This window comes from Portunus trituberculatus, chromosome 46, assembly GCF_017591435.1.
Source record: "Portunus trituberculatus isolate SZX2019 chromosome 46, ASM1759143v1, whole genome shotgun sequence".
Classification (NCBI taxonomy): Eukaryota; Metazoa; Arthropoda; class Malacostraca; order Decapoda; family Portunidae; genus Portunus; species Portunus trituberculatus.
In genome coordinates this window covers 26,482,883-26,498,792 of record NC_059300.1, presented here as the reverse complement: position 1 = coordinate 26,498,792, position 15,910 = coordinate 26,482,883, and the positions used below count along the sequence as shown (strand labels likewise).

Sequence of the window (15,910 nt, the reverse complement as noted above, 5' to 3'; positions counted from 1 at the left end):
GGCTATTTTTGTCATTATTTTTTCATATCTCCATCTTCTTATTTGTCTTCTTTTTAGTCTTAGAAGGGTTAACTGATTAATTTTATATGTATGTAGAATTAAGCAGTTGTTATTCTTCATATTTCTGCCCATTTCCTTTCTCTCCTATGTCTTCTATATAGTTTTCTTCACTTCCAAAAGGACTGACTGAAATGTGCATGTATGTATGTATATAGAATTAAGTAGCATCATAGATATTGATTATAGTAATTGTTTGTGTGAGTTATGCATGTTTTTTTTCCAATTCACTGATGTATTTTTCCTTATACGTATATTGTGGTACTGTTTGCAAGATTTTTCAGTAAGTATTTCAACAATCCTCTCATCAAAATTCTTTGTCTTAGGCTTGGAAACAAATGGTTAGACTTTGAAGTAGATCTGAATATGTGTGCAGATTCAGGATTCTGTGTTCCCCATCCACCACAATCTTCTTGATACCCTACAGCTCAAATTTTTAGTTGTTTGTCATATTTCATTGTAGAAAATGTTAAAAATGTTTGCTGAAGGTACAAATTCCAATAAGTTTATTGGGTATGGACCACATTTTATTGTTATTAATTAGTATGTATGTACATTTGTATGATACTTATTTGTGATAATTAACTCTGCATAGGATACAAGACAAAGAAAACAAAGATTGAAATGAGTATTACAGATTTATTGATTTGTACAATCAGTAGGAGACAGCCATGCTGGGACATCTTATAGGAGCATATTTCAACTTTGCATCTGTATACATTACTTTACCGGGCAAATACAACCAATCAAAAGTTTGTCATCATGAGCAAATCAAGATGCAAAGCCTGTCAGGTAAATAGTTAGAGACAAAGGAGAAGAAGTAAGACAGCAACAGAGATGGGGAGGGAAGCTTGCTTAGTGTTACTATTAGAAACCTGGTATGAGTATTATATCATTAATGAAGCTTTATGGGGACTGTGACTCACATAGATTAACTAAGCAACTGAGGCACCAAAAGAGGATGAGACATGAATATTTTGTTAATATCTGTTTTTTGGAGGTTTTGTCTTGTCTTGCTCATCTGTAATGGTCTGGAACAGTAATCATCTCTCAGCATCCCAGCCTGTCCTCACTCCCTCCATGTCTGGGTGTTGCAGTATTACTGGATGCCAGTGATACGGTGGTGGGTGCAAACAGATTGGGCTGTGCTGGTGAATTTGCTGGCAGGGAAGCCGTGCTCACAGAGGTTGACAATGGTGTGTACCATCCTCATGGCATAGGGGTTCTGTGTGGTATCAGGGGCAGGGTTAGAGAGAGAGAGAGAGAGAGAGAGGACATACCATACAAATGAAATCATTATGAATCATGACTGGAAGATAAGAAAAAAATTAACAAGGTAACTTGCATGAAGAGAGGAAAATATAAGGGAGTGCCTAGAAAAACCATTCCTGGCTCACAACTGAACTCATTAACATGTAATGGTACTGTGGAAACAGTGGACATATCAGAATTGACTGACGATTGATCAAGTTCTCATGGACTTTTTCCACATTGATGATGCTAAATCTTTGTTAAGCTATCACTGGATTCATAAGAAACACTCTTGAACACTTCTATAAGTTCCACTAGAGCCCACGAAAAAATAACGGAGTTCAGACATCAAAAGATCTGAGAATACAGTGGCTGAATCACACACTCACCAGTCCCAGGTCAAAGCAGATGTCGTTCCAGGCATTGGTCGCTTGCTGGTGACAGTTGTAGTCGTGGATCTCATGGTGGTTGTCGCTCATCATCTTAGCTGTGAGGTCTTCGTCCCCAGTCATGGCCTTCACAATCTCTACCATTCTGCTCTCCACAAATGTTCGGTTCTGAAACACAAACACAGAGAGAAGAGTGATAGTGTTGGGTAATTTGTGATTGATAACATTTTAGAAAACTACTCCTTTCTTTTTATTCTATTATTTCTCATCTTCCCATTTCCTCCTGATCACCTCCCATGTCCCCCCACCACCCTCTCTCTCTCTCTCTTAAATTCTTATCCTCCCATTCTCACTCATTCCTTTTCTCCTCTCCTTTTTCACTTCCCCACACTCATTTTTTTTCTACACCTTTCCATACCATTCTCCTCATTTCTTCTCTCTATTCTTTTTACCCTCTTTGCTCCTTTATTTCCGCATCTTCCTAATCCTCTTCCACATCACCTTTTCTGCCAGACACTCACCCTCTTCAGTTCCTTTATTTGGTTGGTCCAGAAGTCCAGGCCAATCATGTCAGCAGCGTCCTCCTTGTTGCTCAGGAAGATGGAGAGAGGCACATCTGGGGCAGACACTGATGATTCCTGGTGAAGAGCAAGGAGAGGCTTTTAATGATTATTTATTTATTTATTTATTTTTATTTATTTATTTTTTTAAGGCCAGATGAGAATTGTTTTACAGGAATTAACGTTAGAGGAAGATTGGTTGAATGTACCTAGCAAAAAAGTAACTCACAGTGGCCCCTCTGCATCTTTCTACAACTAGGTACAGTACTAGCTATGCTTCTGCCTTATTATCTTTACACTGTAGCCTGTTATAGCAGTGGTTCTCAAACAGCTTTTGGAATTTGATTTTCCTCCTCCTCCTCCTCCTCCTCCTCCTCCTCCTCCTCCTCCTCCTCCTCCTCCTCCTCCTCCTCCTCCTACTACTACTACTACTACTACTAATACTAATACTACTACTCATGCTTTGCTGTTCTGTTTTGTTCTGTTGTCTAACAAGGGCCAAGGGCTTTGCTACAGCTTGAGTTTCTGCTATAGTCCTTTGTGATCTACTACTACTACTACTACTACTTAACTGTCCTGTCTTTACCCTATACTATAGCTTACAAATGCCTAGAAGTTTGTTATTGTTTGATTTTCCTCTTATATAGGCTTTCTTAATCCAATCCCCCCCATCCTCCTCCTTGCGCAACACTCACCAAGCAGGGGTCACTGATGTCCTCGAATGGGCCGTAGGTGCTAGGCGGTGACTGCTTGGTGCCCACAAACTCACCCACCTTCATCTTGGACAGGGATCGTTCACCCCACTGCAGCACGTGCGAGGTCTTGGTTTCCTTCTTCACGATCTCAAACTGCTTTTCCAGAGTCTCATTCATCACCTCCTCCTGGCAGGGAAGAGAGAGACAAGTGAAGTGGTTTGAGATTTTGTGGTGCTTAAAGAGAGAAAGGAGGAAGGAGTAGATGAAAGAAAGGAAAGGTAGAGTTAATGAGGACGAGCAGGGAAGGGAAGTAAGTAGTCACGTGTTGAAAAAGGAGATAAAAGGAGGTGAAGATACAGAGAGTTGGTGGAGGATAGATGAAGGAAAGGAATGAAAAACGAAAGGGAGAGAAAGGAAAAGATATGGAGTTGAAAGAATATAGATTAGAGGAAAAAAATGAATAGTAACTCTCTCTCTCTCTCTCTCTCTCTCTCTCTCTCTCTCTCTCTCTCTCTCTCTCTCTCTCTCTCTCTCTCTCTCTCTCTTATCTTACCATTGAAGCGGTTATAGCAGCCTGGTATTGTTCTTTATCTCACAACAAATAACGTAAGATAGCGGTACAGCCAGACACTGACTTATTCCTATCTTATCATTCCTTATCTGCCTTGTGTGTGAATGTAACTATGTATATATGAGTATGGTGAGAACTATGAATGTTATTGGCTTATCGCTTGCAAGGTGACGGCGACGCACGGTAGGCAGTACTGTAGAGAGGGCGGGAAGGGGAGGGAGGCTGTGACTTAAGGACATACAAATTCATACAAACAGAAAGCAGGAACAGGGAGGGATGTTACTTACTATACTGGACATTGTGGGGAGTTGGAAAGGATGGAGTTGGTGTCATTCATTCAAAAGTCACCATCGGGTTTAAATTAAAGTAAAGGATAGGAAAGAAAGAAAAAAAAATATTGATTGAAATCTCTCTCTCTCTCTCTCTCTCTCTCTCTCTCTCTCTCTCTCTCTCTCTCTCTCTCTCTGGACAATGAAAGTGAAAGGGGAGATAACGCCACTATCTCTCAATCACTCTTAAATATAATGACTGATTGGCACACTACACTTTTATCTTTTTCTTCTTATCTTCTTTCTCACCATTTTTATCTATTTCATATCGCTCTTTTCTTCCTCTTGGTCTTTTTTCTTTTTTTCTTTTTCTTGCATATTATTGTCTTCGAGCTCTCATCTCATACCTTCAACCTCGTTTTCTCTTGTTTTTCAGTCATTCCTAATTTGCTTGTTTTATTATTATTATTTTTTTTTTTCATTCTATCTCCCATTATGCCATATTCCTTTCCTTACTCCTCTCCATCTATATTTTTCCCATTACTATCACTCATTTATCGTATCTTCTTTTTATCTATTTCTTTCCTCTCCATATGCCTTTCCCATCAACTCAAAAACCTTATTTTCCTACTTTTCTCTGTTTATCTCTTTTTCTATCACCATCTATCTTCATCTTTTCCTTTTCCGTCATCATTTTATTTTTTTCCTCGCTCCTGTATTTGCTCCTGCTCTCTGCTTTTCACAACTCACCCTGTCTGTGTCCTCCATCCATTTAATGCTGAACACGTCTCCGAGGTAAGTCCCGCGTTTCTTATCGAAGTAGCACGCGTAGGAACTCTCGGTGGCGTTGGCGGCAGAGAGAGCGTACACTGGCAGAAGAAAGGCCATTTTGCACTTTTGAAAACCCAATAACCTTTACGAGCTCTTGTTGAAATTATTTCTGATGAGATTTAGAAATACTTATGATTAGTGAAAATGGCAACAATTTTACGAGAGCCAGTTAAAAAGTAGTAGTGGTAAGACAAGGAAGCGTTTGAAAGCAAGTTAGGAGTAATGGCGGTGAAAGAAGAAAGCGTTTGAGACTAGGAGAGCAAGTTAGAAGTGGTGGTGAAAGAAAGGATTACGAGCGCCAGTTAGAAGTAGTGGCAGTGAGAGAAGGAGGGGTTTGAGAAGTATATGGACGTGATGTGAATGCCTTACCGCTGATATCGTCAGGCAAGTTGAGGAACATGGAGCCAGACTCACACGCCTCAAGGTACACCACCAGCTGGAAGAAAGACACGAAAAGAAATTTAGCTCCTCGTTCTATACACGTTAATATCAATCACCTTAGCTATTTTTGGAGTAAGTTATGTTAAGTTACGAGTTATATAAAGAAAAAAAAAAGCCTAATAATCCTACCAGTATAGCCAATCCTAGCTAAGCCACCCCAAAGGTATAGCAGATGGGTATTTGTCCTGCAGTACTATTCTGCTCTGCGTCATCGGTTTTAGGTGATCAAAATGACACTAAAGGGAGTTACGCTCTCATGATTAAGTTAGATAATATTAAAAAAAGTCTAATTAAATCCTAGTCTAAGGTATCATAGTTAACCAAAAGGTAGCTGGAATGGGCGTTCTTCATGCAATACCTACTGTTCTACTTGGTGTTGGAGGGTGTTTTGTTATTGCAATTAAGGTACAGAGTAATGGAAAGTTTAATTCACTCTTGTCTGACCTAACCTAGCCATGCCAAAGATAGATGGGGTGGATGTTCTTTCTGCAATGTTATTCCGTTTGGTGTCATCGCTTCTGAGTTTATATATATATATATATATATATATATATATATATATATATATATATATATATATATATATATATATATATATATATATATATATATGCTCACGATTACGTTAGAATACACGTCTACTTCAAGCCCGATTAACCAGTCTACAGTAACTTATGCTAACACACGACAAAGACAGCTAGAATGGATGTCCTTCCTGCGATGCTACTTGCTTTGCATCATAGTGTCAACAAAATGGTGTTCGAGAGGGAGTTAACTCACGTCTTTGAATTGCTTGTTGCGGTGCATGCTCTGGATGGCGTTTCTGAAGTCCTTGACGTGAAGGAAGGAGGTGGGGAAGCCAAAGATACCAGGCGCGCCGTGGTCCACCAGGTTGATGAACACCCTGTCGTTGGGGCCGCTGCCCAGCACCTTGCCGGACCCCACGCCCTTCAGGCCCTCAGAGTCACCTTTCAGCACCTTCAGGAAGTTCTGTGGAGTGACGTCCTTGCCCACGTAGTCCTTAGGTACCCAGTGTACACGTTGGGGCCGTCGGGTCGGTTGATCACCACGCCAGGAGTTGGGTTGCTGTGGGGAGACAAGCGCTCTCCTTGTGACTCATATCGAACTGGCTTCAAATATAATGGGAAGTCTAGACTTCAAATTATTCACCAGATATGATTATAGCTTTCCCTTCGTGGTCCATTATGTGAGTATTTAATGTGGTACTTGAAACCCGTACGACAACAAGGAATAGTAGATGAATGGAAGGGACTTGGTAATCAGCATATTGTTAGTGTCGAATCAATAGGGAGCTTTAAAAGACGATTAGACAAATTCATGGATGAGGATGATTGTTGTTAAAAATTGTGTGCATTTAGTCATTTTGCACAGGGATTGCCACGTGTAGGTCTGATCGCTTCTTGTAGCTTCCCTTCTTTTCTTGTTACCAGCGCCATTAAGTACCCGTGCTACTTACTCGGTGTTATGGGCCAGGTCGTCGTACATCATGACGATAATGTGGTCGTCAGGAACACCGTGGTCGTGAAGGATTTGGTAGGCGTGGCACACATCAGACTGAAGGAGGTGGAGAGAAAAGAATAAAAGTGACACTAGCATCCCGTATACCTCCATGTCCGTCATTAGTGTTACCCTTTGTGTTCAAACTTGGGATAATCCACCAATATGAACATAAGTGCAGAGAAAACTATGCCATTTGACCCTGTATTAGCAAATAAATACCTCCAGCTATCGAACTTCACACAAAATTCTTACATTGATTTAGCTTACGAACTCTCACCTTCAACACGTGATGTCGCAAATCCTAACAACACAAAGTGGCATAAAAACAAAACAAAGATTAGCATTTCAATTAGCCCTCACAAGGCTATTGTGATGCTGGTGGAGATGAAAACCAGCACCCTTGTGTTAGTTCCCGCTCACCTGATGGCGGTAGTTAAACCAGGAGTTGGAACCTGCCACCAGCACAGCCCACAGATTTCCATTTTGCTTTCCGGCGTCCGGCACCACCAGAGCCGACCCAAGGGCCGCCGCCGCCACCACCGCCAGCACCACACGCATCATGGCTGTCTGACGGTTAGGAATTACTATATCGTTGAAACTGTCTAATCCACACTAAAAAAACCTAGAGTCCGTCTCACTGAGTCATTAGCACACACACACACACACACACACACACACACACACACACACACACACACACACACACACAAAGTAGTTGTTGTTCCTACATATCCGTAGTAAATGCGTTTCAACAAATACAATTGACTTCGCTTCTCACTGTCATGTATTTACATCCTACACGGGTGTCACTTTTTGAGATATAGTTTTTGCTGCTAACATTTCACAGAACAGGAAATTTGAAATATCTCTTCGTTTTCAAACAGATTATCGACTATTTTACATTTGAATGATGTTGATTTTATTCCCAAATTAGGTCTCATTGTTGTGGAAGTATGAGGAAGATAGATATAGCACTCTCAAAATCTAGAGCGAACAAAATGCAATAATAATCAGAAAAAAGCTGTAAAAAAAATATTAACGAAACTGACGATTCACACCTTTACTCATTCAATGTAGATGGGTGAAAAACAGTATAATTGTAACTAAAAATACATGGAAACCAATACAAAATAGGCATGAGTTTTGTTCAACACTTGGGACAATACTCATCCAAAAGCACGCTGCCTTCACCTGCCTGGCCGGCACACCTAAGGCTCACCTGCAGGAGGAGGAAGTGCTGGAGTTGGAGGACAGGAGCAGAGTGTCTCTCTTGTCCCTGCTGTGATCTATTTATACTCTCCAAGCCCTGACGCGGTGCCGGTGATCAGTCATGTACCAAAACCCCTGCCCCCTGCCCCTCTCTCCCTCACCCCCTGCCGTCTGGTCTCAATGTAAACAGTGTGATAATCAAACATGAGAAAACAATGAAAAACGACAATAGGAGATAAGCAGAGCCGCTTTCTGTTGTGGTAGTAGTTATGGTGAGTGTGGGGCCGTATCACGCTTATTATTATGATTATTATTATTATTATTATTATTATTATTATTATTATTATTATTATTATTATTATTATTACTATTACGAGATTCATACGTGGCACTTGCTTGATTATGACTCATGCACTCAGTGGAAAAGTACGAGCTGCATGTGCTTCATATGTTTTACTGTATGTGTGTGTGTGTGTTCATTTTTTTTTTTTTCTGTTTATTATTCTTATCATTTATTATTAACTTTTTATTCCTTCCCTTTTTGAGTGTTTTGTGCATAGATATTTCTTTTGTGTTGAGTATATTACATGTACTATGTTTTATCTATGTGTATTTTAAGTTTTACATGTTATGACAGGGGTGTGTGTGTGTGTTTCACTGTTTTATCTGCTGCTGCAGTCTCTGACGAGACAGCCAGACGTTACCCTACGGAACGAGCTCAGAGCTCATTATTTCCGATCTTCGGATAGGCCTGAGACCAGGCACACACCACACACCGGGACAACAAGGTCACAACTCCTCGATTTACATCCCGTACCTACTCACTGCTAGGTGAACAGGGGCTACACGTGAAAGGAGATACACCCAATTATCTCCACCCGGCCGGGGAATCGAACCCCGTCCTCTGGCTTGTGAAGCCAGCGCTCTAACCACTGAGCTACCGTGTGTGTGTGTGTGTGTGTGTGTGTGTGTGTGTGTGTGTGTGTGTATGTATGCTTCAAAATGAACTACACATGTCTTCTATGGTTTCTATGGGTCTTTTTTTTTTTTTTTTTTTTTTGTTCCGTATACTCTTTTTTAACTTTCTTTGCCGCATATATGTGACTTTATGCTGTCTAACATCATTCGTTAAAGGCTGAGATGTGAAACTACGAGAGGAAGCAAAAGTGTGAGGAATGAGTTTGTGAGTATCGATATTAGGAATCAATTGGGCCGGTTGTAAAAGATACATATATGAAACTGCAAAAGGAGGCAAGTTGTGAAAAAAAGTGTTTAGGAGTATTAATGTCAGTGTTTTGTTAGATAGTCGTTTAAAAGGCACGGACATGAAACTACGAAAGGAGATAAGGCGTGCAGGAAGGAAGAGTTTGTAATTATCAATAAAAAAGTGTATATTAATGTTGTTGAGATGAAGACAAACGTGAGTATTGAGTGGTAGGAAAACACAAGTTGAGACAAGGTATACTTTATTCTCTAACGTTTCGGTCACAAGACCATCTTTAGAGATCTTCAGATCTCCATTTAGTGGGTTGTAAAATATATATAGGATGTTAAGAAAAGAGGAAAGGTGTGCAAGATACGTTTACATCCAGTTTTCTTGTGTACTAACATCAAACATCTAGTGAACAGTTTATATTTTTGCATGTTACTGTAAAACTAACTGCAAGAGAGACCGAAACAGAATTAATGTTATTGCACTATCATTTTGTAATTAGATTGTGAGAATGTAAGCTTGAATGTAAGGCATAATGCTGTATGTATTTGTGAATTTTATTATGCCATAAGAACATACGAGCATGAGAAAAAAATCAGGGAAACTACAAGAAGCCATCAGACCTACACGCGGAAATCCTTGAATGAAACACACCACTTGATTTTCACTGATCCTCGTTTATAAATTTGTCTTCCAGTAGTGTGACCGCAATGTGATAGTACTAACGTGTAGCAGTGTAATGTAAAGAGGATGTTAGACTGAATGGGCGGTGATGGGAGTGTAATGTAATGAGGATGCTAGACTGAATGGGCGGTCATGATTTATCGGAATATTGCAGCTGGCGACCTGTTATCTCCGGCAGTGAGGGAAAGAGATTAGTTTGCTCTCACCGTGACTGCCACTGCTATCTGCGCCACGCCTCTCACGTGACCAAAGCAGTGTTTTGTTAAGCCAGTTACCGCACTCGTCCAGTTCCTCCCCTCATGTCCCGTCCTGCTCCCTGGCTCCCCCTACCACTCTCCCTATACTCCGTCCCATCCCAATGCTACTCTTTCACCTTCCTGCTCTCTGCTTGTCCCTACTCTTCCTCTTACTTTTCCATCCCAACTAACTAACTAATTGACTGACTGACTGACTGACTGAATCCCAACTAACTGACTGACTGACTGACTGACTGACTGACTGACTAACGAACTAACTAACTAACTAACTAACTAACTAACTAACTAACTAACTAACTAACTAACTAACTAACTGGCTGGCTGGCTGGCTGGCTGGCTGGCTGACTGACTGACTGACTGACTGACTGACTGAGCTACCTGCCTAACTAACTAATTAGCTACCTGACTAATCACCTCACTAAATATAGGTAAAGCAAAGCATGAAATCAGATAGTGGCTTTATGGTAAGTGTGACTCGACAAAATTATTGATATTAGAGTTCAGAATTTCCCAACTTTACATATACGTATAAACATTGATAACTGTGTGTGTGTGTGTGTGTGTGTGTGTGTGTGTGTGTGTGTGTGTGTGTGTGTGTGTGTGTGTGTGTGTTTATCTAGTTTACCTAGTTGTATTTTACAAGAAAAGAGCGTGTTGTCCTGTCTCCATACCTTTAGTCATCCGGTTTAGCCTTAAAGCCATGAATATTTCTTGCTTGAACTACTGTTTCATCAAACTTGTTCCGGGTTTCTATTCTTCTGTTTAGAAAGCTATATATTTCTTAATGTCTCGTGTACACGCGGTCTTTTTCAATATCATGCCGTGTCCCCTTGTATTTCTTGAGTCCTACACCAATAGGTCTTCTTTGTCAACCGTGTCCATCCCCTTCCATGCCCTTTATATAGCAATTAGGTCTCTTTCTCTCCTCTGTTGCAATGTTGGAAGTTTTAATATCTTTAATCTGTCCTCATACGTTAGGTCTCTCAAACTTGGAACCATTTTGGTTGCAGCTCTTTGAATCCTTTCTATCTTCCTTATATCTTTCTTATTATGTGGTGACCATATAAATGCAGCATTTTCTAGTTCAGGTCGAATTCTATTAATATTTTCATCATTTCTTCATCTATATAGGTAAATGCCCATTTCATTTTTCTTAGTAACTCGTATGTTTCCCCAACTATGTTGTTGACATGTTTTTCCGGTGATAAATTGTCATTTATTGTAATACCCTGGTCTTTCTCCTCTTTTATTTTTTAAATTTCTATCCCTCCCATAGTGTAAGATCTCATCTGTCTTCTTTTGCTTTTCCCTAGTTCCATCACTTTGCACTTTTTGCATTAAATTCCATTTCCCATTTCTTGCTCCACTCGTGTATCTTATTCAAGTCTTTCTGTAGCATTTCACAATCCATGTCATTTTCCACTTGTTTCAGTAACTTTGCGTCATCTGCAAATAAGCTTATATAACTGTCCACCTCATCAACCATATCATTGATATACACTATGAACATTACAGGGACCAGAACCGTTCCCTGTGGAACTCCACTTATAACTCTGCACCATTTTGATTCTTCACCTTTTATCACTTCTCATTTCTCTGTCCTTTAAGAAGTCTGTTATCCAATCCAGTACTTTTTCCCTGTAAACCACCTATGTTTTTTTTTTTTTCCAAAGCAATCTTTGATGTGGCACTTTATCAAAAGCTATTTTTAGATCCAGGTATAGACACAGCCTGCCCATCCGTCCCTCTCTTGAATGATATCTATTGCTCTACTATAGAAGCTCAATAAGTTTGTGACACAAGATCTTCCACTTCTGAAGCCAAATTGTCTTCCAGTTATGTGACTCTTCCAGCTGTTGCATCCATCTGTCTTTGACTATTTTTTTCAGTTATTTTTGCAACCACACTTGTTAGGGACACTGGTCTGTAGTTCAATGGTTCTTTTTTATCTCCCATAAAAATTGATACAATGTTTGCCCTTTTCCAGTCTAAAGGGACTTTTCCTTCTTTAAAAGAACATACTATAATATTATGTGACATCTCTGCCAGCTGGTCATGACATTCTCTTAATATCCAGTTTGACACCACATCAGGTCCTTGAGCCTTATTTACATCCAAGCTTTTCATAATCTTTCTTATTTCCGTGACTTCTACATGGATCTGTATCGTTTCCTTGTCCCTGTGACCTGTTTGTGTCCCTTCAGACTTGCTTTCTTTTGGTGAATACCGATTGAAAACACCTGTTTTTTATTTCTGCCTGTGATCTTGCATCCTCGTATGTGACATTATCAACTTTTAATTTAGCTATTGTTTGCTTCTTTTTTTTTCTTTAATTTTCCCATTAACATACTTATAAAAGAGTTTTGGCTCATTTTTGCATTTGTCAACTATGTCTTTCTCATAGTTCCTTTGTTCCTCTCTTAGTGTTTGGACATAATTCATTTCTTACTACTTTAAATTCTTCCCAATTGTTAAGTCCTCCTCTTTTCTCCATTTATTCCATGCTGCTTCCTTTTACACTTTTGCTAATTTATATCTTATGCTATACCAGTCTTCCTTTCTCTCTCCCTCACTGATTCTTATTTTGGGAACATATTTTTTAATCCCATAGATATTCATAAATATATCCCACTTTCCTCGTACTTTATTTGTTGTATATAGTTGATTCCACTCAGCTTCTGCGAAATATTCCTTAATTTTGCGAAATCTGCCTTCCCATAATTATTTCTTCCATTTTTGTGAGGTTTGTTCTTATTGACTGCTGAGCCGCTGTCTAGGCTGAATTGAATTAAGAGACGGTCGCTTTTCCCTAGAGGACACTGATACTTTATTTCTTCAATGACTTCAATCCCTTTCGTAAACAATAGGTTGAGCCTCGATCCCTCCTCATTTCCTGCAACTCTTATAGTTTCCCTAATCCACTGTGTCATAGTGTTAATCATTATTAAGTTTAGTATATCCCAACAACTCTTCTCCTCGTGTGATCCAGCTTTCCCAATACACCTCCTGCTTTCTTGCAACATTTTTTTAAACAGTTACCCGTATCTCTCAACATTTCTGTATACTCTTCTTGATTCCATGCATTAGTTTTGGTGGTACGGTACATATGCTACTGCAACATCTCTTTTTCCCTTTTCCTTTCCTTTTATCTTAATATTTACTCAGATGACATTTATATTCCTGATTTTATACGTATGGCGTTTACTAAAATTCAACTGATATCTCATGACTTAAAGATCGAGACTGGCCGTTGGAGTAACATCCCGCGGGTTGGTTTTATAAGTGTTTTTGTTTGATGCTATAGAAATTTTGCTATAGCGCGACCACTCTAAAACCCAAGATTTAGATGGGATCAATGTGGATACTCTCTTGCCTGTGGTGGTGCCGTACTTCTAAATCAGCGACGTGTGCTTGCTGTAATGTAGGCTGTAAAAGGCATAGGTAGATATATGCTATTAATATTATTTAAAGTAAATATTATAGATATATATATATATATATATATATATATATATATATATATATATATATATATATATATATATATATATATATATATATATATATATATATATATATATATATATATATATATATATATATATATATATATATATATATATATATATACTTGACATGCTCCACGTGAAATACTGATACAATAACACCGAAACGTGGCATACGTATTTTACAACGTTGCTGAAAAAATAATATTCCTTTTGCAGACTCTCTCTGTAGTTCTAAGATGGGTAAGCACTGAATCAAGTTTGTTTTAATACACATGGAAGGAATATTAGGAAATTGTATGCTATTTTCATGATAAAGATAAATGTGTTAAAACTAGGGCGGATGGCAACCCTAGGCCGACACACCCAGGCCTCACGAGTCACGTGTCACCTGTGTGACATAGGATGGGTCACGAGCTTCCGCCGCTCACGTGCCCTGTTGACGCCGACACAATGGCAACTTCACCAGCTCGCCCTCACCTCCACTGCCAAGCTAAACAAATTGTATTTAACGTTAGCGAATGTTTCCAGATGGAAAAGCATTCCGGGGGAACTCGAGAGAGAGAGAGAGAGAGAGAGAGAGAGAGAGAGAGAGAGAAGCATAACAGTGTCATTCACAAATCAGAGCACGGTAAACGCGGCAATGCTGTAGGCAGGGGAATACACTCTCTGACCCCATCTAAGTCCTGAGTTTTAGAGTGGTTACACTATAGTAAAAATTAACACTGTTGTGTTGTTTTAATGGTCACCATGTTAAACGTTACTTAGGGCCATGTCTCTACAATTATCTCACTGTGTAGAGCAGCGGCTCTCATCCTGGGGGTTCGTGAACTCCCAAGGATTCACAAAAAGATTTCCAGGGGTACTTAGATGGCTGACCTAATAATATCCTTTGCATATTGAGTTAGTGTCAGTCACTAAATTAACATTTTGTTTGATGATCTTATAATTCAGGGGTTTTTAACGAGAAAAAAAATATCAGGGTTTTTTTTTTTTCTATCTGACAAAATTTACATGAAAGACTGACATGCTTTGGATTTTCTAGACAATATAATAATGATGTAGATTTTGCTTTGAAAGCTAAAATGATCAATGCCCTGGCATTTGCACCAATGGAATATATGACTGAATCAATCGAAAATCTTGCTGATGAGCTGCCAGAGGAGTTACAAGTATTTCTTGATTGGTTTGAGGACAACTATGTTGGCAGAATAAACAGAAGGGGTGAAGGCAGACGTGCTCCACTTTTCTCACATGTAATGTGGAACGTTTATGAATGACGAGGACAGGACAAACAATCAGGCAGAAGCTGCTCATCGAAGACTACAGAATGAACTTGAATTGCAACATCCTACTGTTGGGAAATTTATTGATGGTTTAAAAAAAAGTCCAACTTGGAAGAGACTTATATTGCCAGCAGCTGATCGCAGGACAAGAGTTGAAGAAATACAGGGAAACAGATGAAAGAATAAAAGCAATTGTCAGTACTTATCAGAGACGAAATGTTGCTGAATATCTTAGAAGAATTGTTCATGACTTTTCATAGATTTTTGCTTTGCTTATTGCTTTTAGTCAATAAAGAAAGTGAAGTTTTTTTTTTACCAATGATAATTTTTACCAATAATCATTTTACTATCACTGTTCGTAGATTTTTACATATAAATAAATAAATAAATAAATAAATAAATATATATATATATATATATATATATATATATATATATATATATATATATATATATATATATAATTGTTTTATTTAAATGAAGTAAATACTTTGTAAAGAAATCTTAATAAACTTTTTATCACGATTTTATCAATGCATCTTGTTTTTAATCAATAAAGACAATGTGAAATTATTTTTTACAAGTAATGATAATTTTTATTTACCAACACTAGTTTTACTATCACTGTTCATAGATTTTTGCATATCTATTTTCAATAATTTTATTCCAATAAAATACTTCGTAAGGAAATTTTTATCAATTTTGTCAATAAAAGATTTATGTTGACCAGAAGGCTGACTGGAGACTGCCTGTAGTTAAGTCAATCTAAACTGGGCGTTTAAGCGTGGTCCTGGGCTTCACCTGGATTCCCCAACTATCGACTCTTCTCCATAGATCACGGTCTTGCCTTCTTTCTCCAACCCTGCTCCATCTCCCTACCCTCTGTCTCTAGCTTTCTTTCTCTCCCTGTTTCTATATAGATTGGTGTATTTCCGAAATCATTCCAACTTTTGTTTCACATCACCGTTGAGGCAAGAATCAAGACGTGTTTTCTATATAAAAGTCTCCCTCATCCTAACGTGGCATTTGAGTGGGGAGAGTGCGACCTTTGCCGATACCTCCACCTGACCTGACCTTCTTTATACATATTACAGGTTTCAGCGTAGTACTTATACGGTTCACAATCGATTTCTTCTATAGTACCTAATTTAATAAATCTTTGAGGGTTCT

General features: G+C 38.8%; 1 protein-coding gene across 1 annotated transcript; it reads right to left on the bottom strand.

Annotated features, from left to right (window-relative positions):
- Positions 1–676: 676 nt before the first annotated feature.
- LOC123520050 (legumain-like) lies at positions 677–7,897 on the bottom strand. Its single transcript, XM_045281924.1, is given in 11 exon segments — positions 677–1,282; positions 1,698–1,865; positions 2,219–2,335; positions 2,953–3,138; positions 4,543–4,661; positions 4,993–5,059; positions 5,845–6,089; positions 6,092–6,150; positions 6,542–6,639; positions 7,006–7,152; positions 7,805–7,897. Coding segments are annotated over 10 exon segments (1,326 nt in total). The 5' UTR covers positions 7,147–7,152; positions 7,805–7,897; the 3' UTR covers positions 677–1,156.
- Positions 7,898–15,910: the final 8,013 nt, after the last annotated feature.